General features: G+C 40.1%; 6 protein-coding genes across 9 annotated transcripts; 3 read left to right on the top strand and 3 right to left on the bottom strand.

Annotated features, from left to right (window-relative positions):
• Positions 1-143: 143 nt before the first annotated feature.
• ppie (peptidylprolyl isomerase E (cyclophilin E)) lies at positions 144-2,644 on the top strand. The gene is made up of 10 exons (XM_085932805.1): positions 144-246; positions 518-616; positions 723-766; positions 954-980; positions 1,064-1,145; positions 1,255-1,355; positions 1,440-1,563; positions 1,811-1,996; positions 2,106-2,248; positions 2,472-2,644. The coding sequence occupies exons 1-10, from the start codon at positions 216-218 to the stop codon at positions 2,538-2,540; spliced, it is 906 nt and encodes a 301-aa protein (XP_085788931.1). The 5' UTR covers positions 144-215; the 3' UTR covers positions 2,541-2,644.
• Positions 2,645-3,431: 787 nt separating this feature from the next.
• gjb10 (gap junction protein beta 10) lies at positions 3,432-6,581 on the top strand. Of its 2 annotated transcripts, none has more exons than XM_085932809.1 (2): positions 3,432-3,525; positions 4,510-6,581. In XM_085932809.1, exon 2 carries the CDS (start codon positions 4,540-4,542, stop codon positions 5,320-5,322), a length of 783 nt encoding a protein of 260 aa, XP_085788935.1. In that variant the 5' UTR covers positions 3,432-3,525; positions 4,510-4,539; the 3' UTR covers positions 5,323-6,581. The 2 variants fall into 2 exon arrangements, with proteins under 2 accessions (XP_085788935.1, XP_085788934.1); XM_085932808.1 differs by having other exon boundaries at positions 4,507-6,581.
• Positions 6,582-8,406: 1,825 nt separating this feature from the next.
• gjb3 (gap junction protein beta 3) lies at positions 8,407-10,702 on the top strand. Its single transcript, XM_085932806.1, has 2 exons — positions 8,407-8,632; positions 9,232-10,702. Exon 2 carries the CDS (start codon positions 9,287-9,289, stop codon positions 10,145-10,147), a length of 861 nt encoding a protein of 286 aa, XP_085788932.1. The 5' UTR covers positions 8,407-8,632; positions 9,232-9,286; the 3' UTR covers positions 10,148-10,702.
• Positions 10,703-11,271: 569 nt separating this feature from the next.
• hmgcl (3-hydroxy-3-methylglutaryl-CoA lyase) lies at positions 11,272-15,450 on the bottom strand. Of its 2 annotated transcripts, none has more exons than XM_085931872.1 (9): positions 15,301-15,450; positions 14,478-14,561; positions 14,283-14,390; positions 14,057-14,152; positions 13,831-13,979; positions 13,707-13,770; positions 12,777-12,965; positions 12,291-12,416; positions 11,272-11,830 (listed from the first exon to the last, which is right to left on the bottom strand). In XM_085931872.1, the coding sequence occupies exons 1-9, from the start codon at positions 15,388-15,390 to the stop codon at positions 11,729-11,731; spliced, it is 1,008 nt and encodes a 335-aa protein (XP_085787998.1). In that variant the 5' UTR covers positions 15,391-15,450; the 3' UTR covers positions 11,272-11,728. The 2 variants fall into 2 exon arrangements, with proteins under 2 accessions (XP_085787998.1, XP_085787999.1); XM_085931873.1 differs by having other exon boundaries at positions 15,269-15,364.
• Positions 15,451-16,214: 764 nt separating this feature from the next.
• On the bottom strand, positions 16,215-20,920 carry zbtb8a (zinc finger and BTB domain containing 8A). The gene is made up of 4 exons (XM_085932470.1): positions 20,604-20,920; positions 18,286-19,157; positions 18,027-18,196; positions 16,215-17,280 (listed from the first exon to the last, which is right to left on the bottom strand). Exons 1-4 carry the CDS (start codon positions 20,666-20,668, stop codon positions 16,966-16,968), a joined length of 1,422 nt encoding a protein of 473 aa, XP_085788596.1. The 5' UTR covers positions 20,669-20,920; the 3' UTR covers positions 16,215-16,965.
• A 383-nt stretch (positions 20,921-21,303) lies between these two features.
• On the bottom strand, positions 21,304-26,578 carry gale (UDP-galactose-4-epimerase). 2 transcript variants are annotated; one of them, XM_085932471.1, is made up of 11 exons: positions 26,467-26,578; positions 25,685-25,808; positions 25,487-25,602; positions 24,804-24,917; positions 24,431-24,607; positions 24,244-24,357; positions 24,078-24,144; positions 23,389-23,474; positions 23,114-23,191; positions 22,879-22,993; positions 21,304-22,785 (listed from the first exon to the last, which is right to left on the bottom strand). In XM_085932471.1, the coding sequence occupies exons 2-11, from the start codon at positions 25,803-25,805 to the stop codon at positions 22,721-22,723; spliced, it is 1,053 nt and encodes a 350-aa protein (XP_085788597.1). In that variant the 5' UTR covers positions 25,806-25,808; positions 26,467-26,578; the 3' UTR covers positions 21,304-22,720. The 2 variants fall into 2 exon arrangements, with proteins under 2 accessions (XP_085788597.1, XP_085788598.1); XM_085932472.1 differs by having other exon boundaries at positions 25,487-25,599.
• Positions 26,579-26,848: the final 270 nt, after the last annotated feature.

Below are 26,848 nucleotides of genomic sequence, written 5' to 3'. Positions count from 1 at the left end.
AACACTACACGAATAGGGAACATCTGTGCGTTATTGAAATATTGAAATTGAATAACTCGCCGTGGCGACCCCTGATGGAACAAGCGGAAAGTCACAACTGCGTCTCAGCCTAAGCATTTCTTTTTGTCGTCGATGGATGGCGCTCGACAGATCGGAGGCGAGTTTAAGTTTCATCCAATCAGGCCAGAGGTTAAAGTTGAAAGGTCCCTTTCAAAATGGCGGCAAGCAAACGGGTTTTGTATGTCGGTACGTTCTTGTTTCATGTCAACATTGTTTAACAATCTAACATAATTATGAATGCTGTACGAATCTAATTAAAGAAGCATTTATGTTGCCTGTTAAACATAGAAACGGTTTGGTGGTACGATTAAAAAATATTTAGTTTTGAATTTCCGCAATCAACACGTCGAAAGTGTTCTGAGCAGGGTTTTCGTTTAAAACGGGCACTCCCGTTACAAGAACAACAACATGGTGGCGGATTTGTTTATGTAGACATTTTGCTGCATCTTTGTTTTAGGTGGGCTGGCGGAGGAAGTGGACGAGAAAGTATTGCATGCTGCTTTTATTCCCTTTGGAGACATCACAGATGTCCAAATACCATTAGACTACGAGACAGGTACTCTTAATGATCATTTCGCTACAATATTCAATACAATATCTGGTTCCATCAAGACTTATGGACAAACTACACTATATTAATGAATCTTATGTTCATTTTTCAGAAAAGCACAGAGGTTTTGCATTTGTTGAATTTGAACTGGCAGAGGTATGTCTGAGATTACAGTTGTCTACAAACCGCTATCGGAATGCAGTCTCGTTTTACTAACGTGAATGCACATTTTGATGTGTCACCTGAAGAGATGACAACTTATTTATGTTTTCATATTTGAAGACAACTTGTTGAGTGAACATTCATGATAGGGTATTATGTCCCCCTTTGTTGTGTTATACAGGATGCTGCTGCAGCTATTGATAACATGGTGAGTGCAATGCATTGATGCAGGCGAGTGGAAAATAGGTCACAGTGTTATGATATTTGATTGTTCCTCCATATTTGTTTCAGAATGAATCCGAGCTTTTCGGTCGGACTGTCCGCGTCAACATCGCCAAGCCGATGAGAATCAAAGAAGGATCCTCTCGACCAGGTTATAATTTACTGGATTATTTCCTACAACGGAGGTTCAGGTCCCTTTGTTCTGATTTTCATTGACTTTTTTTTTTTTTTTTTTTTTTTTTTTTTTTTTTTTTTTTAAGTGTGGTCGGATGACGACTGGCTGAAGAAGTTCTCAGGAAAGACTTTAGAAGATGCTGAGATCGAGGCTGCAGGACAAACAGCCAACACTGCTACTCAAGAGGTTGGATGACTTCCATTTTATTGCATGGAAATATGCAAAATAAGATTGACAGCCTGTTTTGATGGCTATCATTTGTTTCTGCAGGCAGAGCCCCCTGCTAAAAAGGGAAGAATTAATCCGGAGGTCTACATGGATATCAATATCGGCAACAAACCTGCAGGAAGACTTCGCTTCCTCCTTCGGGCCGACATTGTTCCCATGACAGCAGGTTGATACATTGCAATGCATGGGGCTTTTTTCAGCGTGCGGTATCGGCATCGATATCAATGCATTGTATCGGTACTCGCTCATTCATATTCATCACCACCGGAGATTCTAATGCATCAAGCTACCTCTAAATAATATGTGGTGGCAGGCTCACAAATAAGGCGCTTTGAACGACATATTTTTTTCGCACATTGTAGAGTTATATAAATGATATGTCATGAATGTTTACAAGTATGATTGATTTCCAGAAAATTTCCGCTGCTTATGCACACATGAAAAGGGATTTGGCTTTAAAGGGAGCAGCTTTCATCGCATCATTCCGCAGTTCATGTGCCAAGGAGGTGACTTCACCAACCACAACGGCACCGGCGGCAAATCCATTTATGGACGAAAGTTCGATGATGAAAACTTTGTCCTCAAACACACCGCTCCAGGTGAAAGTCTTACCTTACAATATGTCTCGGTATTAATATACACTTGAAACTTCCTGGTTTGTGTTCACTGGCGCTTTTGAACAAACATATCCTCTGGTGAACAACACAGGGCAGCTCTCCATGGCCAACTCTGGAATCAACACCAATGGCTCCCAGTTCTTCATCACAACTGACAAAGTAGACTGGCTGGATGGCAAACACGTGGTGTTTGGCGAGCTGGTGGAGGGGATGGATGTGCTTCGTGCAATGGAGGTGAGGGCAATGTGACAAAAGCTCACTGAAAAGGAAAGAGATTTTGCATTAAAGCACTTTGTGATGCTGGCTACGAGACTAAGGACATTTTAGATGTCTTCTTCTGTCCGCCTGCATTCCCACGAAATGTCCATCAGAATTAGTGCATTATTGGAATGGATTTATCTAACATTTGGTTTTATTGCTCTCTGTGTTGATAAAAATTTTACTGTTTTTTGTGCAGGCTCAGGGGACAAAAGATGGCAAAGTAAAGCAGAAAGTCATCATTTCAGAGTGTGGAGAATGTGCATAAATGAAAGCCATTTTAATGTGCGCCTTTGTGTGTGCCATTCAAATCTTTTGCCATGTAAATATTGCAAACATGTTTTTTTAAATAAAGAAACTGCAACAGTTGGACTCAATGGTGCATCCTGATGAAAATATTCAGTGAGAATGAACTATTTAAATATGTTACATATGTAATAGCTTAGCCTTGTGTTTTGAAGTGTCAATTTCTGATGTACTCAAATGATATTAACACGTTCGATCCCAAATTTTAAAATAATTACAAAGGTCTATTATTATTACTTTCCAGAAAATAAAGTCTCAAATGGGCTTCATTGGATGGATAACCTGAAAGTGCTTGAAGATTTTGTTGTTTTCCTGGCAAGTTTTTAATACCAAGTTTTTTTTGGGGCATTTAAAATGAGCATACAACTGGTAAAATGCTTTTTTTGATATTCAAAACATCAATAAGGACCAAAGTTGTTTACCGTTTTAAGTCTGGAAAAAAAAAAAAATTAACCAACTTTCCCCACTAGGTGGTGCAAATATGCACTGCAGTTGTCTATGACATCAGATTGTGCATTGGAATGTAGGAGAAAAAAAAATCACTGTTGTAGTAATATTCCTGCCACCATAATTTGTATTCCTACTTTTTATTTGTTGATAAGGGTGGTATTAATCTTTTTTTTTTTACTTCATACAATTACTCTTATCGCCGACGCTTACTTAAAAACTTATTTTCGCGAGCGTCGTCGTAATGCTAAATAAATAAATAAATAACGTGGGGACAAGCGTTAAATAAAATGGATGGATTAAAGAATTGTTGGAAGTAATCTTTTTGGGGGGAACGCGACGAACTAAGCGTTGTTCAATATCTGAGCCACACCTGGGCATGCAGGTTCCATTTGCAGACAGGCCAGAAGAACAGCCCCTCCCTCCTCCGTTCTGTTGACAACCGCTCAGATTGCCTTGACGGCGAGCTTCATCCGAGAGCCATTCCACTGCGTCGCACTGTAAGTAACTTACTTCAATTTGATTAAATGCGAAATAAAAGTTCATTTGGGTTTCGTCGTCTTTTTAAAATCACTTTTCTGATCGTTAGACTATCGCTGACGTTCGAAAGTAGCTAATTTGCTTTGACTTGTCTTCTCACGCAACAGCGACGACTGAACTAGTTCCGTGAACGCAACTTGACTGATTTATCATAAAAATAGACAAAAAAGTTTCCATACGAGAAAGATTCAGCCCTCGTGTGATTTTCAACCATTTTGTGCCTCGTTAAAAACAAAATATTGTTACAAAAGATCCGTTTTCCAATCTTTTTCAGCAGTAGACCTCTGATTCATTGTTGGGGCATGAACATACTGTAATTCCACAATATCAACATGAATATAGTCATGACTAATGATTAATAACGCAACATATGTGAAAATGTTAATTTCTTGATCACAGAAAATATTTGACATGGATGTTTTATGACTGCGACACTCACAATTGACCTGGGACCTGTTTTGAACATATAGGTGTCAAACACAAGGCCCGGGTGCCAGGTATGGCCCACCACATCATTTTATGTGGCCCGTTAAGAAAATTTGTGCATCAACTTCATGTGTCAATACTAAAATTACAAATTGTAATCACTTTTAAAAAATAGAAGTTGCTAAAATTTTTAGTATCATTCATGTTTTTACTAGTTTCTGATTTCAAAATTAGGGCCATCAATTAGTTATGTAGCCTATATTTCACATAATATAAGGCATTGACATTCATAATGCATCTCTGCAAAATAAAAAAAATATAATAAAAGTTTTTGCTAGTCACTGATTTCAAAATTAAGGCCATCAGTTTGTTGTGTAACCTATACTGTTTATAATAAAATATATATAAGTGACTGTCATAATGGCCCTCCAAAGGAAACTTTGACTACGTTGCGGCCCGCAACAAAAATTAGTTTGACACCTTTGCCTTGTCCTATGCTTTTCCACTTTCATCAGCAGAACGAAAGAAGAAACTAAACGTAGTTCACCATGAACTGGGGCTTCCTTCAGGGCCTCCTCAGTGGGGTGAACCAATACTCCACTGCCTTCGGCCGAGTGTGGCTGTCCATTGTGTTCGTCTTCAGGGTGCTGGTGTTCGTGGTGGCGGCCGAGAAGGTTTGGGGTGACGAGCAGAAGGATTTCAAATGCAACACACTTCAGCCGGGTTGCCACAACGTCTGTTACGATCACTTCTTCCCCGTTTCCCACGTGAGACTGTGGGCCCTGCAGCTCATCTTCGTTACTTGCCCCTCGTTCCTGGTGGTGATGCACGTGGCTTACCGGGAAGACCGCGAGCACAAGCATCGGCTCAAGTACGGCGAGAACTGCCACCGCCTCTACCTGAACACGGGCAAGAAGCGAGGCGGCCTGTGGTGGACTTACGTCCTGACTCTGATCTTCAAAGTCTGCGTGGACACCACCTTCGTCTACCTCCTTTACCACATCTACGAGGGCTACGACTTCCCCTCGCTCATCAAGTGTGAACAAAAGCCGTGTCCCAACAAGGTGGACTGCTTCATCGCCCGGCCCACAGAGAAAAGAATCTTCACCGTCTTCATGGTGGTCACCAGCCTGGTCTGCATCTTCCTCTCTGTTATAGAGATTATCTACCTGGTGGGCAAACGCTGCCACGAAATCTTCACCGGTGTCCATCACTCTCACCGCATTATGACCAACAGCAGCAGCCATTTGACGCAGCCAAACACTCTGAAGAAGTCCAAAAAGAACACGCCAGAAACCCCTGCCCCAGCGTACAGCGTGGCCATATCTTGAAATCATCTTTTATTTTATTTTTTATAAATAAGACTTAACAAGGCAGGCGCTTTTCTTAATGTCGCCAGAAAATGATCTGCACTGACTTTTTATTGTCTAGAAATTTGAGGGTCTTACTTCGCCATGCCAGATGCTCAGTGTTGTGTTTTTAGAAGATCCCAAAAAAAAAAAGACCATTACATGAGTCAGCCCATGATTTGGAGAGTGCGGTATCACACATACACACTCAAACACACACACACACACACACACACAACCAACACACATGCTCACGCCCTTGTGGTCTCTGTGTAAGATTTTCCTCTCTGACTAGTGCCAAATGTTTTCATTCAATTTCTGCAGTCTTTTCAAATCGCTGCACCGACCAAACTATTGGGACACTTCTTTTGATCTTCAACATTTCTCCGGCTTCACCCTGAATTCCAAAAGCATGTATTTTAGGTCGCTAAAGACTTTAAAGTCTATCGTTGAATATGATTGGTGTTGCAGCCTGCCTCTTGCCCAAAGTTAGGCCCCAGATCGGTGTCCATTTGATTCTATTGTTTTTACACTGCTTATGTAATTTATCATCACTTAGGTATGAAATATTCCAGTTACTTTGCTTTTTTTTTTTTTTACACTGCCAAGATGTATATATTTTCATTAAATAGATGTATTTTCCACTTCTTGAGGCTTATCTTGCTTTGTTTCTCTGGGAGAGAAAAAAAACCCCCACATTATTGAGAGTTCCTTTCAATGTTTTATTTGCGTACAACATGTTGCCAGGAGCAACACTATTTATTATTTAGGTTGATTGGTATTGTGAGGAGGGGAAAAAAAAAGGAGTAGCTTTGTGCTACGTTTGAGTCATTCCCGCTGACGTGCGAGCCCAACCCAGCGTAAGAATTCTATGCCCCTTTCTGACTGTCAATTCATTATTCTTTTTTTTTATTGACACTGGCAAGTTTGTTTAGGCTGAGTGTAAAAGTAAAGGTTGAATCACCAAAAAATGCTCAGCCTTCACTCCATCTGCAGATCTTCATGTTCTCAAGCAAGCTCAAATAAATGTTTGCCTTTGTTTACGTCAAAAATCTCCTAATCTTGCTGTTAATCATGAGAACTTTAAGGAAATATTTCTTTCCATCCTGCTATTGTATTTCTTTACTTCTCCGGTTCATTATCGTGTTGTTGTGACGTTGTTGTGTGGGTTTGAGCTTGTCGAAACGTGTTGGAAGATGTTGAGTAAAATGGTACATTCCTTCAGGTGTGTCCCAACAGACTGACTGGACTTGTTTCTTCAATTGGAGCCAAAAAAGTTTCACCCTTCCCCCTCTTCAACTCATATAAGATCTGTATCTATTCACTTGTAATGTATTTACATACTGTATACGCAAACGTCTCAAAGCACTTTGGAAATTTGGTGATCTTCCGTGAATTTGAGCTCAGAGCTGCCAGACCTTTTGATATTTGAAAATTCTTCATTTCGCTCACAGGACACACATTGTGCACTTTCCCTGAACACCTCTGCCAAACAATTTTAAAACCATCATGATTTTTTTTACGGAAACAGGAAGAAGAGTGACAAGGTTGTAAAAATATTTTTGTTCATCAAGCTTCCTGGTGACATTGTACCAGTTTCCGTGTTGTATCATTAGGATTTGGCAGATGGATAGTATTTAATCATTATTGAGTTTAAGGGCTTGGTTTGTGAAGCTTGACTGGACTTGAAAAGTGTTTGAAATGAATAGTGAACAAATGATGTCATTTTTGCTACATTAACACTCGGGTATTATGATTAATATGTCTGAAAGCAGACTGCGGTGTACAAGTGTTGACATGTTTGCTAAATCAAACAGCAATTTACCTCGATCCCACCTTACCTACAACCTAATTGATGACTAGGAATCTACACAGACGTAATAACACTTGCTGGCTTTCGTTTTACACCTCAAAAGTATTTGGACAATTGAAGAGTGATTAAAATGTTTGCCTTTATAGATTTTGGATTTGAATCGAAGAGGTTACACAAAAATATGGAATCCAACAAACAACAACCATTTTAAGAGAACTGATATCTAAATATAATGTATATTTCTTGAACAGATAAACATAGCTTCTTAAGATTGAGGATACAGAATTCAAAATTCAACGGATTTATTTTAAGGGTGGCCTTTTTCAATCTTGCCTATCTTCATCAGGTAAGAAGAGAATAATACATTATAGGCCAGATGCTAATTCAAAGTGTCCAGCTTACCCTTGTTAACCATTTTTTTTAATTTTTATAAAGTGATTTTAATCGTGATTCACTTTTTTTTTTTTTACACTTGTGTGACAGTGTGAACAACTTAACATTCTAACTTAACTTGCACAAAACGACTTTGATGTACATTACAGTAGTTAACATCCATCCATTCATTTTCTGAACCGCTTTGTCCCCACGGGGGGACAAAGCCTATCCCAGCCGTCATCGGGCAGCAGGCGGGGGACACCCTGAACTGGTTGCTAGCCAATAGCAGGGCACACAGAGACCAACAACCATCCACACTCACACCTAGAGGCAATTTGGAGTGCTCAATCGGCCTACCAAGCATGTTTTTGGGATGTGGAAGGAAACCGGATTGACCGGAGAAAACCCACACAGGCTCGGGGAGAACATGCAAACTCCACACAGGAAGGGCCGGAGGTAGAATCGAACCCGCAGCCTCCTAACTGTGAGGCGGACCTCCTTAGGCCCCACCGAGCCGCTACAGTAGTTAACAATGTGTTCAAAAGTGATGATGACGCACAGCTTGACTCACAAAAGGAGTATTCTGTTCATGCACGCTCATTTGGCTCAGGTAAAAAAAAAAAAAAAAAAAAAAAAAAAAAAAAAAAACAGTGGAGGGTGGATCTGTCTCAGTGAAAACAAGTTAGGACAAAGAACACTTAAGTTCCTGGTCACACAGACAGCAAACAACACGGAATTACCAAAATATTATCTTCAAGCGCAAGCATTCCTAACCTGAGAAGAAACAGGTCAAATGTGATAAGGGTTATCATGTACAGTAATGTAATGTTCGAATAAAAAGTCTGAGCTGCGTAGTATGAATGAGAGCGTGAAACAGGCTTGAGGGAGGGAGTAACATCTGGGCTCCCTCCAGTCTGTGGTCTTTTTGGATTTTCTAACCACACCCACAGACGCATTTCTCAAGCCTGCGCTCCTTTACCTGAACGCACTGCCACGCTTTGGGTTTCAAGGCAAAAACGATCGTCAAATAATCGACAATAATGTGTTGGCAACACGATTGATCGATTATCTTCTTCACCGCAAATGGACTGAGACGTCTTTTTGGTAAGATGAGCGCTTCCTCCTCTGGTGCGTTTGTTTCGGTTTGTAAATAAGAGTTTTACCAATGGACAAATGGAAAAAGTTGTCGAAAGCTCAGAGATCAAAGTGATGTTGGCTTCTACAGTTTTTTTTTTAAACGTGAACGCAGTTATGTGATTTGTTTTATAAACTACAATCGATCTTATCAACAAAAGCGATCGGAGTGTCATAGGCGTCGTACTGTGAGAATTCAGAAAACATTTTTTTTTGTGACAGCATAAAAAAACTACACGACATATAATCTTAAACTTCAAATGAATATGACTCAAATAATATATTTCGTGTGAACGCTTAACTCATAAGTCAAGTTATAAAACCCGGAAAAAGAAACTGACTGCAAGGCTTTTCTGTAAACGTTCTCAAATGTTACAACACAAGACTAAATATGTCATGTAAATATTTTAACCGGTGTGTAGTGTTGTTTAAAAATACATGTATATCATTTATACTATATATTATTTGTATATTTGACAATTTGAAACTGTCCCTTGTGTTGCCTTCAGAGGTCGCATTATGTTACTGAGATCAAATGTTCACAGTCGTCTCCTTGCCCTTCAAACCAGAACCCTGTAAAGAATAAGAACTTCATAGAAGACACATCTGACCAACAAGACAATCATGGACTGGAAGACATTCCAATCTCTTCTGAGTGGGGTGAACAAATACTCCACAGCCTTTGGGCGGATCTGGCTGTCCGTGGTGTTTGTATTCAGAGTGATGGTGTACGTGGTGGCAGCCGAACGAGTGTGGGGCGACGAGCAGAAGGACTTTGATTGCAACACCAAGCAACCGGGATGCTCCAACGTCTGCTATGACCATTACTTCCCCATCTCGCATATCCGCCTATGGGCGCTGCAGTTGATCTTCATCACCTGCCCGTCCTTCATGGTGGTCATGCACGTGGCCTACCGTGATGACCGCGAGCGCAAGCACAAAGTCAAGAACGGTGAAAACGCCACACTCTACAGCAACACGGGCAAGAAACACGGCGGCCTCTGGTGGACCTACCTGGTCAGCCTCTTCTCCAAGACGGGCATCGAGATCGCCTTCCTCTACATCCTCCACTACATTTATGACAGCTTCTACCTGCCCAGGCTGGTCAAGTGTGAGGTGTTTCCTTGCCCCAACATAGTGGACTGCTACATCGGCCATCCCACCGAGAAGAAAGTGTTCACCTACTTCATGGTGGGCGCGTCTGCGCTCTGCATCGTCCTCAACATCTGCGAGATCATCTACCTCATCGCCAAGAGAATCGTGAGAATTGTCAAAAAGACCAACAGGCCCCAACAAAACCCTCCTGTGACCACCGAAGAGTACATGGATGATCTTTTCAACAACTACGTTGAGCCTTTGCCCAGAAAGGACATGGAGGATAAGCCTCCACCCTTCAAATCTGCAAACAAGGCAGAGTACAGATTGTCTATGCTGAAGTTTGACAAGACCCGGGCCTCTGCTCCAAATTTGTCTACTCCTTGCTGAGAGCCAAACCAAAAGAGACTGAAAACCCGTCAATTAATTGTGAATGGAGGGAGACACTGGTCAGACATACCATGACATGAATTCCTCTGTGCATTTCATCCAGTTTTTCAATGTACGTAATTCTGATGTGCTGGGAATACCTGCAAGCAGAGCTCAAGTCACTTGATAGTGGTCAAGATTCTGGAATGTGGGCACACCACTGTGGCTGACAACTGTTATTGTATGTTAATGAGCTCAAAACTTGTTTTTTTTTTTTTTACTTTTTTGTGGGGGGGTTGGGCATGCTGTCTGGATTCATGAGGGTGACAAAGTGCACATCATGTCTTTCCTCATCTAAACCCTAAGCAGGAACATTCAGGACTTTCTTAAAACACACACTGTTATTTGTTTGGGATTTTTAGTCAACATCGCATTCTCCAAGACCACTGTTGATTTAAATCAGCCAAAAGGAATGCTGCTGTTTGTGCTGTGCTGGCTAATGCTACAACACCCTGAGAATTTTGTATGATATGTAAAGTTGTTTATTTTTATACATATTAAATTTATTGAACATGACTGGTCTATGTGTATATACACACACACACACACACACACATATATATATACACACATATATATATATATAGAGGCCTTGATTGACAACAAAGTTACTTTAACTTTGATTGCTAAAATTTCTTTTGGAACGTTTCATCATGCCTCATGCGAGAGTGTGTTTTGATACACATATATATATATCATATCACATGATATATATATCATATATATATATATATATATACATATATACGTAAACATTTATTTTGCCAAGTCATTTGATTGGGAAGTTGCAAATCACAATATTCTTTTCTGTGTCTAAGTGTTTGAGGCATGCAGTAAGAATCTCAGCTTGCCTGTGTGACAGGTTCCTGTGAGGTGCGGCAAAAGTACAATGACTAAACTACTTTCTGAACAAACAAAACGATTGGAGTGTTACAAAGACAACAACAACAATAGTATCTTAAAAAACAATATCCTTAAATATTTAATAAAGAAATACCTTCAATATAGTTCTTAAATATTCCAAATGATCTAAACTTGTGTTTATAATGCATGAAAAACTTACTGAAAAACGTTTGAATGGACCAAAGTGTTTATTTCTGTCATTCAAGTTTGATATGTACAGCATTTGACAAAATAAATAACACATTACACTTTAATTTTGCATGAAAAAATACAATTACTAATTTCTTTCAAGAATGAGTGGGAGTAATAGAAATAGAGATTTCAGGACCAACACAACATTTCAACAACAGTGAGTTGATCCATCACATATTTTCACTCAGAGATTTAGTTCAACAGCTTTTTGCCTTGTTTGAAAGTAACTAGACTGGCTCTATTTAAGGCACCGTCCAAACAATGCCGTCATACAAAGAAATTCAAATGACTGAGGTGAATATTTCTGACGCATTAACATTATGCAAATATCAAAAGGGACATTCTCATAACTGATAGATGACATAGCAGGAAAAAAAAATGTAGGAGCATAAGAACAGTTTCGGGTATGTGTATGTGCTGATGAAATTCTCATGACTAAAAATGTTCCTACAGTTTGCAGGTTGCCTGAGCCACTTTAGAACTACTTTTCTTATTAAGGCTTCGACAAATAAAAGCTCCTGCGTCCATCAGCTTGGCGAGGTCCACTCCCTGGGAAGAAGAGAGGATTTTTATTACAAGAATAAAGATGGCTGCAAGTGACAATTAGGATAATGATTATCTGGTAAAACGTATTTGATAGTTTGAAATGAATTAATAATTTGAGTAACTACATTTCCTTGGCAATCAAAATTGAATACGATAATCCTACATTTGTCATCAAAATTTCAACATTTAAACAAATAGTTTGAGTTCACAAAACCTCACAATTGTTCAATATGCTAACCACCCGTGACAGCTGTTTTTTTGTGCCCTGTCCAAATCTGCTTCTAAGCAGGTGTTTTTTCAGACTTTTATATTCTAACATAAAACCTTTTCAATGCTTCAAAATGGCTTTATTCACCTGATAAAAAGAAAAAGACATACAACTTTTCCCCCCCCCGGTAATCTTTTCAAATCTCATTAAAATTTCAGATAATTTGAGTTACCCCAAACAGACACCAATACTAACAGTTTGAATCCCAAGTCCATGAAGCATGTAGACAACATCTTCTGTGGCAACGTTTCCAGAAGCACCCTGTGCATAAGGGCAACCACCTAGCCCGGAAACGGAAGAGTCTACCACGCTCACTCCCATCTAGAGGTAAAAGATGGTCATGACAAGCAACACCCACAAAAAAACATACAAACAACTCACATTAGGTACATCTGTGTGTCCGTGGTAAAATTACGAGTATTACCACAATATTGCAGCGTGGTAGGTTATTGTTTCGCCCTACTACTGTATATCGCAGATTTTTCATCACTCATTTATAGTTTTAATAGTATGTCATTGGAAGAAATACATTATTAACATTTAGAAGTGGGCAGACTGGATATTCAGGCTAATTTGAATATACAAAAGTCTTTTATGTCCGTTTTTGATTCAATTTCAACTGGGAGTAAGCCACCTATTGGGAGAACAGTGTGCACGAAAGAAAACATTGAAACAACAAACCTGCAAAGCTACAAGGATATTTGCCAGGGCCTGCCCGTACGTGTCGTGACAGTGCACGGCCAAGGCCTTGACTGGCACGTCGCGGCTCACCGCTGCCAACATTTCCTGCATGCTGCCTGGAGTGCCCACTCCAATTGTGTCACCCAGGGATATCTCATAGCAGCCCATGGAGTACAGACGTTTTGCCACCTGCAAAGACACCTGTAACTGTAGGAGCCAGTAGTCTTATCTATGCTGTGTTCCTTTGTTAGATGTACATTTTGCTGTCCCACAGAGCATTGGAGTCGATGGCAGAAAAGTAAATATTTATCTTAATTTCAAGACATAGTTGTAAAGTCAACTTGTGGACTAGTTGACTAACTGGTTCAACTCCTCAAGTGAAACTAAAAAAGAATGTTGAAGCATTGTTGCATGGATTGCACGCAGATAGTTCTCAAATGATTTTATTCTTGGGGAATTTTGGCTTAGAGAATTGAAATGTCTACTATTCTAACATTGTGTTTGCACCCCATCATTGTCATAATGACAGTATAGAAAAATGGACTTGTAGTTTAAGGCTTGTTAACAAGATACTTATTTAGCCTTAAAAGGAATAAAATGTCATTTTTGTCAGTAATCAATTTGATAACTTCATTTTTCATATCCAATCAATAACTTTAAAAGGGAATTTGGTATTTAATGTTGACTGAAAATGACTAGAGTTGCCCGGAGGTTTGGTCATGTGACGTTCGCAAGCTGAGTCGTGATTGGTTGTTCCCTGAGCACATGTGATGTCATTTTCAGTTGACAGCAAGTGGCAAATGTGTTTTTAAAGGTATTCAATGGACATGATGAACAAATCAATTTTAGACCAAATAATAAATGTAACTGCTGTGAATAACTACAGTAATCTCCTTAAGCACTGGTTGATGAATTTAAGTGAGAACTTACATGTGCAACTTTTTCAGGAGGAACCTTGCCTTCGTATGGGCAGCCAAGAACACAAGACACATAGCTGTAGGGACGACAAAAGGATGATTAATCAGCAAAAGTTTGAAGCTACCGGTTAGCTTACCCTCTAACAGGCACGCCGGCCTCTTTAGCCGCTTTTACAACCTCGTCAAAGCGCAGTAAACTTTCATCCACTGAGCAGTTGATATTCTTTTTACTGAACAGCTCAGATGCAGCACCAAATATGGCGACCTCAGAGGCGCCGGCCTTCACCTGTGATGATGTCGGAGTAGGGAAACGCCATCATAAGTTCTAAATATGGCAAAGGACAAGGTGTGCTCGATACCCACAGCAGCCTGGAATCCTTTGAGGTTTGGAGTGAGGACTGGATAAGACACCCCAGGTTTCCTACAGATCCCTTTCATCACTTCCACTTGGTCTGCCATCTGTAACAGGGAACAGTAATACTGATAGCAAAGTGTGCAAATGCTCCTGGGTAGTTTTGCGGTTTCAGTGGTGCTATTTGCATATGCAGGGCGGGTTTAGCATGTGACGTACTGTCGGACACAGACTTACTTGTGGAACCCATTTGGGCGATACAAAGCTGGTAGCTTCGACTACTGATAGTCCTGATTCTGACAACATGTCTATCAAATGGATTTTGGTCTCTGTTGGCACAATAGTCTGACAAAGAACGTGGTAAATGTGTTACAGTTTTTACAATTTGAAAAAGATTTGAAACTAAAATATATTCAAATCATAATATAGCACCTTTTCATTTTGAAGGCCATCTCTGGGTCCCACCTCCACTATTTTCACTCTCTCTGGCAAGGTGTAACCTGCTCTTACACCAGCCTACACATAAAGAAAGAGCCTGGTCAAGGTCATTCTATGTAAAAAGCAAGACTTTCTCCCTTCATCTATTATAATTTCTGAAAATTTTACACACAGTTAATATCTGCAGAAAGACGTTATTTTGTTAACAGGTTTGTTGTACAGTTTGCCATTGAACAGAAGAACATTTATTTGTTTATATATATATATATATATATATATATATATATATATATATATATATATATATATATATATATATATATATTTTTTTTTTTTTTTTTTTTAAAAAGCAACTTTTTGAACAAATTTGGTGAAGATATACACAGTAGGGCAATATCATCAATGGGGAGACAAATATTACTGTACTGGTACACATACATTTATCAATATTTGCAGGACCATCCTAGTAGGTAACGCTGGTAAACATGAAATAATTATAATTTAGCAGATTTTCACTTGATTTTAACTGTTTTGGACGATAGCAACATTTACAATTTACATTTAGAAACATCCCAGTCCGACTAAATTCAGAGAAAAAAATAGTTTTCATTTCAAGTATGTGTCTTTATACTGCGGTATACATTCAGATGTAGTTCTGGGGTTTATATCAAAATGCCAAGTGCTACTTTATTTTAGGGAATGTTCCTTTCTTTTCAGAGTGTGGGGGGGAACAAAATGAATCTCAAACGAAGCCATTTAAAGACAATCTCTGAAAAGTGCTTGACCTTAAAATCCACACACATCAAAGTGCCCTAACCTTCACGGTGGAGCTGAACGGCAGGTACTGTTGTCCGATTGCAGCTGAGCTTAAGGCACTTCTGTTTACAAGCCTCCACACGGCCGCCATGTTGGTCCGGTATACCCCGGTCTGACTTCTTCTGCTGAAATTCTTGCTTGACCTGCTGGGCGGCACCTCAGCGCTCTCTAGCGGCCACAAGTTGGGAGCGCGTTCTCCCCTATCCCTTCCCAGTTCACGCACACACGTGTCCGTTTGAAATTGGCATAATACAATCTGGCCCGTTTACTGCAGTCGAAACACCAATATCAACGTTGTTATTAATACAATAATAAAACTAACTCAATACATGTAATAAAAAATTCATTCAACGTTCATAAAATCGTTCATTTGTATTTAATTTATTATTTTTATCTTCAACTATTCTGGGAATCCAATTGACAATAGAGTGACATTCGCAATATCAACCTATCTTTATTTTATTATTAATTTAATCTTCCTATCTATCCCGCTAATGGAATTGACAATAGATTCTCATTTGCAATATCAACCTGCAGACAGCACAGAATATAGTTACATACGTATTTTCAAATTAATATACAATGGTAATGGTTCGAGGAATGTCAGTCCAAAAGGTTGGCCCCTATACATTTTCATCTAACCAAATACCTTTGCAAAAAGTTCAGAGACCCCTGATTTAAATGGTTGACACTCATCGTTATCAATTGTGAACCTGTGGAGTCCTTTGAGAGTTTTTTTTAAAAATAGGTTATATCCAAATTAACGTCCTTGACGTGGCTTAATACAATTCGTACAGTTAAAATGTATTTTGAAAAGTATTAAATTGAAAGTTGTTCATTTAATTGAAAGGTTAACTGAGTTGGAACTTTATTGATTTTGGAATATAATGTCCAGTCAAGAAAAGTCTACAAAAATATCTTTAATGAGTCCCAAAGTTGAAAAACACAAACAAAAAACAACAACTTTGAATTGGCTTACTGTCATTACATATAAGGTAGCTTTTCAATGATAAAAGGAACAGAACACTTCCATATCATTCACTCCTCATTAAATAAGTTCTCTCTACCTTTTCAGGTTCAATCAACAACCAATTTCTCTTCTTATCAGAGCTGAATGTCTTCAAAAGTAAAAAAAAAAACTTCTTCCATTTATGCAAAAAATTGTATATAAAGCTAAGAGTTTATCATTGAAACACTACAAAAGAAAAACTAAAGATGCATGCTTTAGATACTGCATATACATGTACTCAATGAGCTTGCCACAAAAGTAAAAATATCTCTGAAATAATTGATCAGCCAGTTATATGACAGTAAAAGAATAATACAGCGTATCATAATAAATGTATGTACACACGCACAAATCATTGGATTAGCAACGTGACAAGTGGCCAGCACTTTTTACTAAAAAATTACCCTTGTCTTAACATAGACGAATATCAAACAACTCAATCTTTCCGGAAAAGCTGCATCCAATTTTGACAATTCTTAGCGAGTTGTTTATACTCTGGTTGAAGTGGCCATTCACACCAGATGCATCATTTGACATTTCTTGTCATGTTTCTAATCAGATCACACTACATTCTCAGGCATGACTTTAATATGTTGCCCCACAGCCAATATTTACACATGCATGAATACGCACACACACACACACTTTGGTCACATGTCACTGCAGCTCCTCATCGCTGTCATCCACTTGTTGAATGATGAGGTCAGCCCCGGAATCTTCGGCCAAGTCGTCGTCATCATTTGCCATCCAGGCCCTATTACTCTGCTCCTCCTCACCGTCCACACCTAGTAAAAGAGCCGGCTCCTCATTGCTTCCTTCTAGACTGTCCATGGGCATTGTATCGCGGCCCACTTCGTGGACGCACAGCGGGCACATGCGGTAACGCCGTGTGCCCTCACACACCACTTGGCCAGAGTCTTCAGTCACCGGACACTTACACCTCCTGCACACCAGCTTCCTGGCTTGATGAATCTGACAACACGTAACACAGATCACAGAGTATTGTCATTTGATTTGGTGTACTCTATTAGCTATTGTGTTTACAAACGACATACGACATGCAATACCACTTCAGCCTTTCAGCATTCACCGATGCTAATGATACCTCGAGTACCTTTGATGTATCAAATTGGATTTATTTTGATTTATTGAAAAATTGAGACGCCGATGATGATTCACCCATATTCCTGAGACCCAACCTATTCATTTGTGTCTCAACAATTGTTCAGAGCACAGACCAATCACAGCTCACCAGTTTTCTTGGTTTGAACATGCGAAATTCACAAGCTAAACAGTGATTGGTTGTTACCTGAGCCCCGAGTACATGCGATGTCATCTTCAGTCAACAAATGCATTTTTTTTTTAAAGGTATTAATTGAAGATGAAAAGGAATGAAGTTACAAAATATGAACTTTTTAATGCTGAAAATAGCTATATACTCCTTCGGGTATCGGTGTCTGCAGCCTCCGCCAGTACTCAATACTTTAAAATCAGGCCAGTATTGATCTGATACTGATATATGGAATGAGTATGATACATGGAATTATACTTGCTCCTGACCTAACAATCTGAATGAATCATTCCCACAGATCCAAAATCTTGTTGTCGATCCTCCTGATAAAAATGGAAGCCATGCAAAAAAAAAAATCCTACTGGTGGTAATGGTGCAGTTTCCTGATAGATTTGCCAAAAAGCAAAAGAATACTCCTGAATTGTACCGTCTCAAAGTGGCTGCGGAGATGCTCCAGGCGAGTAAATCGCTTACTGCAGGCCTGACACGGATACGGTCTCTCGCCAGTGTGACAGCGCAAATGACGCTTGAGGTCCGCCTTTCTTTTCACCGTATGTGTACAGAAAGGGCATTTGAAGCGCATGGCGGAATTGGATTCTGTAAAGCAGAAGAAGAAGCCGTCGCAGTCAATATTTTTTTTTACCACGTTGGTTTCGGTCTCATTACTCCTGCTGCTTTGTGCTTACCGGTTTCGAAGTTTCCAACAACACCCACAATTTGTGGTAAGTTGGCATAAAGCTCATCAGCCTTCTCTGCCTTTAGTGCGCTGGCCTCTTGGATGTCTGGGTCATGATGGTGGTTAGAATGGGTGCTGTTGCTCGCCTTTCTCTTATTTGCACCTCTGCCACGCCGGCGTTCTGGCACTGGCAATGTATACAAAGGGTCCTGGGGGTCCTCATAGTCCGTACTAATGTCATTAGCAGGACTACTTGGCTCCGTCTTCAATGCTGGACCCAAAATGTCCTTCTCCAAATCTTTGCTCATGAAGCTTGACTGGGATCTGGAGCTGTCCCTGGTCCAAAGTGCAGGTGGTGGACTTTCAGAACGTTGATCTCGCTGTTGCTGCTGCTGTTCTGCTGTCTCCTCTCCGGCTCCACTGGTGAAGCTGCAGGTCTCCGACAAACTGTGACAACGATCGCTGTCTTCATCTTTCACGCTGATGTCCAAAGAAGATTTGATGAAATTCTTGCAGTAGTTGATGACATTGTTCATCTGCAAGTAACTGGCAGCGGACATCACTTCAATCACATTTTGACTGGAGAGGTCCAGCTGGCCCGAATAGATGAAATCCAGGATGACTGTGAAGATCTCAGGGCTGAAAGAGTCAAAAGTGGCAGTAGCGGATTCCGACATCCCATCGAGTCCCTGAGTCAGCAGCATGCGGAAGTAGCCGCTGCTGGCGCACAGGACGTTGCGGTGGGCCCTGAAGAGGTGGCCCTCCACCAGTACACTGAAGTCACAAAAGAGTTCCTGACGTCTCTGCTGGTTGAGCTGCTTCAGGAGGTTGGTTTGGTGAGCCGCTGTGATGTCGGCCGTGTTGAACCATCGCTGAGGCTGCCTGGCGGACACAGTGGTGTGTGTCAGTTTCAATCTTATTAGCTAAATGAGCATTTGCAGTTGACTGAGCGAAAATAGTATCGGATCATCATATAGTCTCGGATCTCATGACTATCATTTTCACCTCAAGTACATGTATTATTGTGAAGATATATCTTTTTTTATTTTAAGATTGGGATTTTTTTTTTAACTTGACTCCTGTTCAATCCAGATGAACAACAATCAACTAATCTTCCTAAATTTCTTCTCCTAATATTCTCCAGCCGGCTTAAATCTTTGTAGAAGGAGATTCATTGTGTTATTTGATGTGTAGGTTATCTTGAGTAGGCCTACACCATTTATCATAAACATGTCTTTTTTTTTTTAGATATAGATCTCTCATATTTTAAAAATCGTAAAGCATATATGCTGCTTTGAGATAGCAAACCATGTGATCCGGAAAAGGAAGCAAATCAATCTTTTTTTTTTTTAAAGTGTCAATCAAGCCACCTACTCTTAAATAAAGGGAGAGCACTTACCTTCTTGAACCTAAACGATGCTGTTATCTGCACAAGTACCCCACTGCAGACGCTCCGCCCACTCACTCAAACTCTGGACTACTATTGGTTAAGCTTGCCTTCAATCAAACTTCGTCAACAACTGGGCTACACCCGACACCAGGCAGAGAGCTTCGGGTGACAAATCCCTGTAATCACCCTTAATGGAAGCGCATAGCAAGTCTAATATCTGAAGCTACAACCGCACTCGAGAACAAAAAGAGGGATTCTAACATTGTTGTAGCGGCAGTAGCTTTAAATACACTAAACCACAGTCATAGCCTTTTTTTTGGGTGGGGGGGGCAGTAACCCATTTTCCTCATCCTCATGTCGACTACGACACACATTTTTAATTATGCGATCAAGCCTAACAGGCTGCATCGCCCGACAAAACCCACCCGCCCGCAAAACCACGATGTCCTAAATCTTTTCACGATGGAATGCAATATAAAAGTATGTGCATGTATTAAATCGGAGCGATTTAAGGCTTGCGAAGCTGCAGAGCGTCGTGAGAGTGCGGTAGTCCTACGAGGGTAAAGCGGGCAGCGCCGCGCCAGAGCAGCCCAGTGTCCTGGAGCGACGCCCACTTCAGGCTGCGACCAGCACACAATGGAAAAAAAACCCCCTCTCAATAAAACCCAGTACTGGCTTTTGTTAGTATATAACTATTCTAGGGAAATTCGTTTACGGGTTATACGGGGGAAACGCCCGTTTTATTCAAGTGGACCCCCCCCCCCCCCTCCACCCCGCCCTCGCACACTTCTTGCCGGAGGTCCGGAGCACAAGCGAGCAGCGGGGAGGATTTGCCTCGCTTACCCGAATGCAGCGACTCTCTCCCGGCGCGAGCATTCGACAGGACCCGCTTACGCCCCTCGCCATGATACCCGTGATAAAAACCCATCGATACTTACTGGTGGTTGGATTCACCCGACGCCCGAAAGAGGCTGTTCTCCCCCTCGTCGGTCACAATATCCATTTTTTGGCTTTTCTTTGGCCTTTTTCTCGCGATCAGGGTCCACAGTCAGCCACTTCCTGCTCAGCCCTAAAGACCGAAACCCGGCGAGAGAGACTGAAGCGTTGTGCTGACGTGGGTGTTTTATTAACTGGGTGCCCGAGGGTTCAAGGAGCCATTTAAAGCTCCAGCTCCATGCTTAGGAGATGCTTTTGAATGTGGTTATTCGTGTCAAGATGAAATACTTTTAAAAAGTCAAAATAATAAGTCTCCTAAATCTGCCGTAGTGACCCGTGAAAGTTGATATTCAGAGGAAGACTACACAATTCAACATTCACGTTCAAGGATTTGCCTTTCAGGGTCTATTAAGCAGCCTTAAATACATCCACATGATACTAAATGTCTGAAATGCACCTCTATAAAGTTTATTTCACAAGTATTGCTTGGAGATCAGTACAGAAAGAGAAAATAAACAATTTGGAAGCAACATACATAAAACCCATAATGTACATACTTGACAACTTGAAGTTGTGGAATATTTTTTTCATCCGGGTAGGGGCCGAAACCTTTTTTTTTTTCCTTATACTTACCATGTGATGAACAATTATATTGTACAGAGCTGTTTGACTAATTGACATTAAATAAATTACTCTAAACCATTGAGGAGTTTCATAATATAAAATTATGAAGTTACGATGCAGTATTTATTGTACATCAAATAAAGTGTGTCACAAATTTTTCCACCAGCTTTCTGAAAAATAATAATCACAGACAATATTTTCAACAGTGCTGCCTGGTGACGAGCACACCGGCTGGCTTTAGCATGAAAACTAACAGGGCCATCATTTAGGAGCTTCTCAAACTTTTGATGTTATTACGTGCAAATTTCAACATGACATTGTTCGTTTACTTTAAGCGTCCCGGTTGTGTAGTTTTCATGCAGTGGGCAGTTGTAGGCCTGTTTTAAGCTAAAGATAATTGTGTCCAACTTCTTTTAACAAAATGGGGTCAACTTTATGACTTTATGTAGTGTCTCGCCCCAGAGTTTTGGAGATTGTTCATTGTGTCATGTCTGAAGCAACAGAGTTTGAAAAGTAGTTCAAACATGACTGTACCTTAATTTTTGCTGTTTTTTTTTAGTTATCCTCCTACCATACATCTAATTCAAACACAGGCTAATGGGGCACAGGAATAAAGTAAATAAAAAATAAAAATGTTTAAAAGTCATTAGTATTCTACTGCGACTGTCAATTTAATGGCTCTATTTATTTCAATGCAAATCTTTAGCACAGCTGGGACGAAACAGATTTGAAGAAAATCTGCAGGTCACCATGGTCAAAAAGTAAAATACATAAGTGGAGGCATTACTCTGCTTTAAAAATATTGTCTGTATTTTCTAACAATGTCTTAAAAGTGGTGGGATGTCATCACTTTGCATATATACAGCGAAACTTGGAATTTTAAATTAACACCCTTGATGATTATTAGAAAATATCAATTATAAGTTAAAGTCCCAATGATCGTCACACACACACACACACACATCTGGGTGTGGTGAAATTTGTCCTCTGCATTTAACCCATCCCCGTGTGATTTTGATCCACCCCTGAGGGAGAGGGGAGCAGTGAGCAGCAGCGGTGCTGCGCTCGGGAATCATTTTGGTGATCTAACTCCCCAATTCCAACCCTTAATGCTGAGTGCCAAGCAGGGAGGCAATGGGTCCACATTATTATAGTCTTTGGTATGTCCCGGCTGGGGATTGAACCCAGAACCTTCCAGTCTCAGGGAGGACACTCTACCACTAGCCCACTGAGCAAGTAGGCAAGTCTGAATGTGTATTTAATTATACAGATACAGTATACCCATTTTAATTCATAATTTAGTGAGGTATGTAGGGTGGATTTTAAACACCCACTTCAGCCATCACATTCTTAGGTTCCCTTTCCAATGGGTTAAACGTAAATTATATATAGTATTCATATTCCCCCCCCCCTCAATATTATTACTTGAAATATGAAGAAAAAAAAACCTGCGTGTTAATCCCTTTGATTTAGTAGAAGTTAAAAAAAAACAATGTCAAAAAGTTCCTTCTTTGGAAAATCCGGTGGGATTCATCGACTGCCAGCGCCAAACATCCTCACCTACATGCAAACAGAAATTAAAATATCAGCTTCATACACAATACTTTTGGCCTTTTTTTTTTTTTTTGAGAAGAAGTTGTGGGAAAACATTACACATTCTTTCCAGTGCAAAGTCAGCCTTCCAGCCGAGTTCCTTCTCAGCCAAGCGAGGGTCGGCGTAACAGCATGCTGCATCTCCTTCTCGACGAGGAGCAATCTTATAAGGAATCTACAGAAAAACAAGATGGCACCTTCGATTCACTAAATAATGGCGTGTTCCTATTCTTATTTGAAATCAATTGAAAGGATGACTTTATTTTGGAGAGGAAAGACTTCCTCTGCGACTTACGTCTTTCCCTGATGCCTTCTTCATGGCATCCACCATCTGGAGCACCGAGTACCCGACTCCTGTTCCGAGGTTGTAAACCTGTTGACAAAAATCAATCAATAAAAAAAAATTAAAAAATCATTACCCGCTGTACGAGTGCATATCATACACACATACTCAACAACATCATTAACTGAATCATTGAATGAGAACATGCCTTTTTTTACATGGTGGTGAGAGAGTTTTGTCAAATCCAAGACACTAATATTTAATTCCAGTATTTCCCATTTTATTACCTTGCACCCACAATTGTCCTTCAGCTTCTTCAGCGCAGCTATGTGCCCCTTTCCCAAATCAACAACATGAATATAATCTCTCACACCTTGAAAGAGAAAATACATTCCATATTAGATTCAATAGTGATGAAATATTTTTCAAGAGTGATGAAATTATTATTCTAAAGCAGGGTAGACACAAACTAATAATTGGGCCAAATTTGAGCACCCCTCTTTTCTTATCAAAGTCAGGATCAGTGAATATAATCTTTTAAAAATTCATTCCCTGCCAGGGACTCCGCTCGCATTGTTAACAAATGCTGGAGCAACTGGTTGGGTTGAGTTTTTGTCTGATACATTCACCAGTTTATGCCCTTCAGCAGAAATAACAAGAACCGTTTGCCACTGGAATGGAGTTACCAGATAACAGTTAAGCCTGCCAATAGTTTTTTTTTATACAACGTACATTTTTTCCCGGGGTCAATCGTCAATAGAGGGCACAACTACTGCCCTGCTGAGTCATATTGAAAGGGGCAAAATTACATCTAAAAAGAGAATATGAAAAATTCTTAAAAAAAAAAAGAAAATTAGCTGATATAGTCAATGTCGTGTGTGGAGTCACTCACATTTTCTAAATGAAATAACGGTATATATGCAACTTGTCATAAACTAGACTTAAAAAAAAAAAAAAATTAAACAAAAATTGATACCTGTCCCATCTGGTGTGTCATAGTCATTTCCAAATACACTGAGCACCTTCCTTCTCCCAACAGCCACCTATTATGAAGAGAAGGAGTGATGCAAAAACATGCATCATTATTTGCAACTAGTTAAAAAAAAAACAACAAAAAAAAAAACATCACAGCATTCATGTACCTGAGCGACGTATGGTAATAAATTATTGGGGATACCCCGAGGGTCCTCTCCAATAAGGCCAGAGGAATGTGCACCGATGGGGTTGAAATACCTCAGCAATACTGCATTCCAACTCTGCTCACATAGAACACATAATAAACGAACCTTTTTTTTCTATGCGTGCGTGACCCTCCCGCCGACTCAGTACCTTGTCAGCCTTGCATTGGTCCTTGATCATCTCCTCAATGAAGAACTTGGTCTTGCCATAAGGATTGGAACAGTTTCCGACAGGGTGCTTCTCATCAATGGGCAGACGTTGAGGGTCTCCGTACACAGTGGCCGAACTACTGAACACCAGATTGTGTACCCCGTAAGTCTGCATCACCTACGATTGCACACAATTATGGCACACTGGCAACACGACAGAGACTTGGCAAGCATACAATTAATCAAGCTACAAAGGCAGAGTTTAATTGCTTTATTTTAACAAGCGAGGCTCAAATAAAACACGGCCGAAGCAAACAAACTCTTGTACAAAGTGCGATCAAGTCGTAGTGAAGATGGAGTTGGGTTAAACTGACCTCAAGTAGGTTCATGGAGGCGGTAAGGTTGACCTTGAAGTAGCGCAACGGCTGCTGCACAGACTCTCCAACGGCCTTCAGGCCAGCGAAGTGCATCACGGCGCTGAAAGAATGCTGTGAGGTACGTTAGACTTCAAAGAATCAACTCTCCACATCACAATGAGCACTCTGCACAGGAAAATATTTTAGATACACTGGAAAAAACTAACAAGAGGACTTTGGAATGTGTTTTAAATTTGTTATAATTACAATATTTTAATGATTATGCTTTGATGGCAGACTACAGGAAATGAAACTCACTTTTGGGTGAGAGCCAGGGAACACCCTAGAATTAATTGCCAGCCAATTGCTGGGCACATATAAACAAACAACAATGCCTATTCACCTTTGTGGGCAATGCAGAGTTTTAAATGAGCCTAACATGCATGTTTTTCAACTGGTGACAGGAGTTACTGGAAAAAAGATGCAAACTCTGCAAAGCTTGAAACCTGAAACTACAGAACTCTCGTGTGCTAACTTTAAATCCACAGTGCAATTTTATTATCTTATTAATGTATCATTATTTTTAGTGGTCTGTATCAAAGATGTAGTCGCAATTAATAATGTGTGTTTGTAAATGTGGGAGCAATGAAGAGTTTATTTGCTAAGTTGCAGAATTCATCATGTTGTATGGACGTACTAACCTTTTTAAAAACTCCTTCCAGGGCAGGTTTGTCCAGAAGGTCAAGTTCATGAAACTCAATGCTGGTGTCCAGAAACTTCTGTATTCTATGTAGACTCTCCGGCACACCCATTTCTCCTCCATCCATAACACATGCATTATCAGCAAATAAGACCACACCTGGCTAAAAACAAAAACACACACGCCTTTAGCAGCTTACCTTTTACAGCATTGCTGCAATTGTCAACCACAATGGGTTGGTAGCCAGCTTCAATAAGCTCCACTACGCAGTGACTCCCAATATAGCCTGCACCGCCCGTGACCAGCACCTTCTCTGCCATTCTCTGCATATCAAAGACAGCATATCAGCATCATTATTATCATCAAACGCTTGGTAAGTGGCTCAGAGAAACCACTTAAGTTTCAAAATTGACAGTGAGAAAGAAATAGATATTTTTAGATCATCAATATACACTTTGTGAAATGTTGTGCTCATGCACTGCATTTGCTTTTTCATTCGGTGCAATTTTTCATTCTGTGCAAGTCCAGGGAGGTGAAACGCAGCCCCCTGATTTTATTAAGAGGAGGAGCCAGAAATTATGACGTCTCGGCCTCGCTGCCACGACTGTATCACGTGATTATTTCAGGAAGTGGTTGAGATTTTGCCGCGAGACGGATATCGATGTAAAACTCTCGCACTACATTCAAAATGTTAGGTTTGACAATGAATTGCGGTCAATTCAGAGTTTGGATACGGCTTAAGTTCGACACGAGAATTTGGTCAGCGTTAATAGAGTTTGGATGAGGGGTGAGGAGGGGCCGAGAGAGAGAGGGCGGAGAATTCAATTTATTATAACATAAATCAACAAACGTTTTAAATACGCCTCTTCATACACACTAAATCTAAATTAACTGACTGAGCAATTACAACCGGTCACAAATTGTTCACGAACAAATCACTCAAAAATGACACCAGGCTGTTTTTGAGTTGGAAATACTCACTTCGATTATTTTCCAGTGATCGTGAAATGAGAGGAGAGGGTAGAATTGAAGACGTATTAAAGTGCCTTTCCTGCAGTAGCCTTTACTTCCTCAATGACGTGTACGAGTCAAGTTCTCCATTTAAATAAAACTTCCTGTGTATGTGTTTTCAAACTAAAATTTAAAATGATTAAAAATCACAACAATATGAAATCAAACTCAAACCAGCTTAAAAAAAGACATAGATATTTCATATAATTATGTATTTAAAACCTTTACTACAGTTGATAACGTCGTGATGTACTCTGTACATACTAAAATAAAATTATATTCTGAAAGGTTCATCTGCAGAAACTGCCACTGACGTCAGGTCGTATGTAAGGTCTTCCTTATACCTCTGCAC

Source organism: Syngnathus leptorhynchus, chromosome 15, assembly GCF_054491065.1.
Source record: "Syngnathus leptorhynchus isolate UIUO chromosome 15, UIUO_Slep, whole genome shotgun sequence".
NCBI lineage: Eukaryota > Metazoa > Chordata > Actinopteri > Syngnathiformes > Syngnathidae > Syngnathus > Syngnathus leptorhynchus.
The sequence above is the reverse complement of the archived record's forward strand: the minus strand, read 5'-3'. Positions and strand labels throughout refer to the sequence as shown.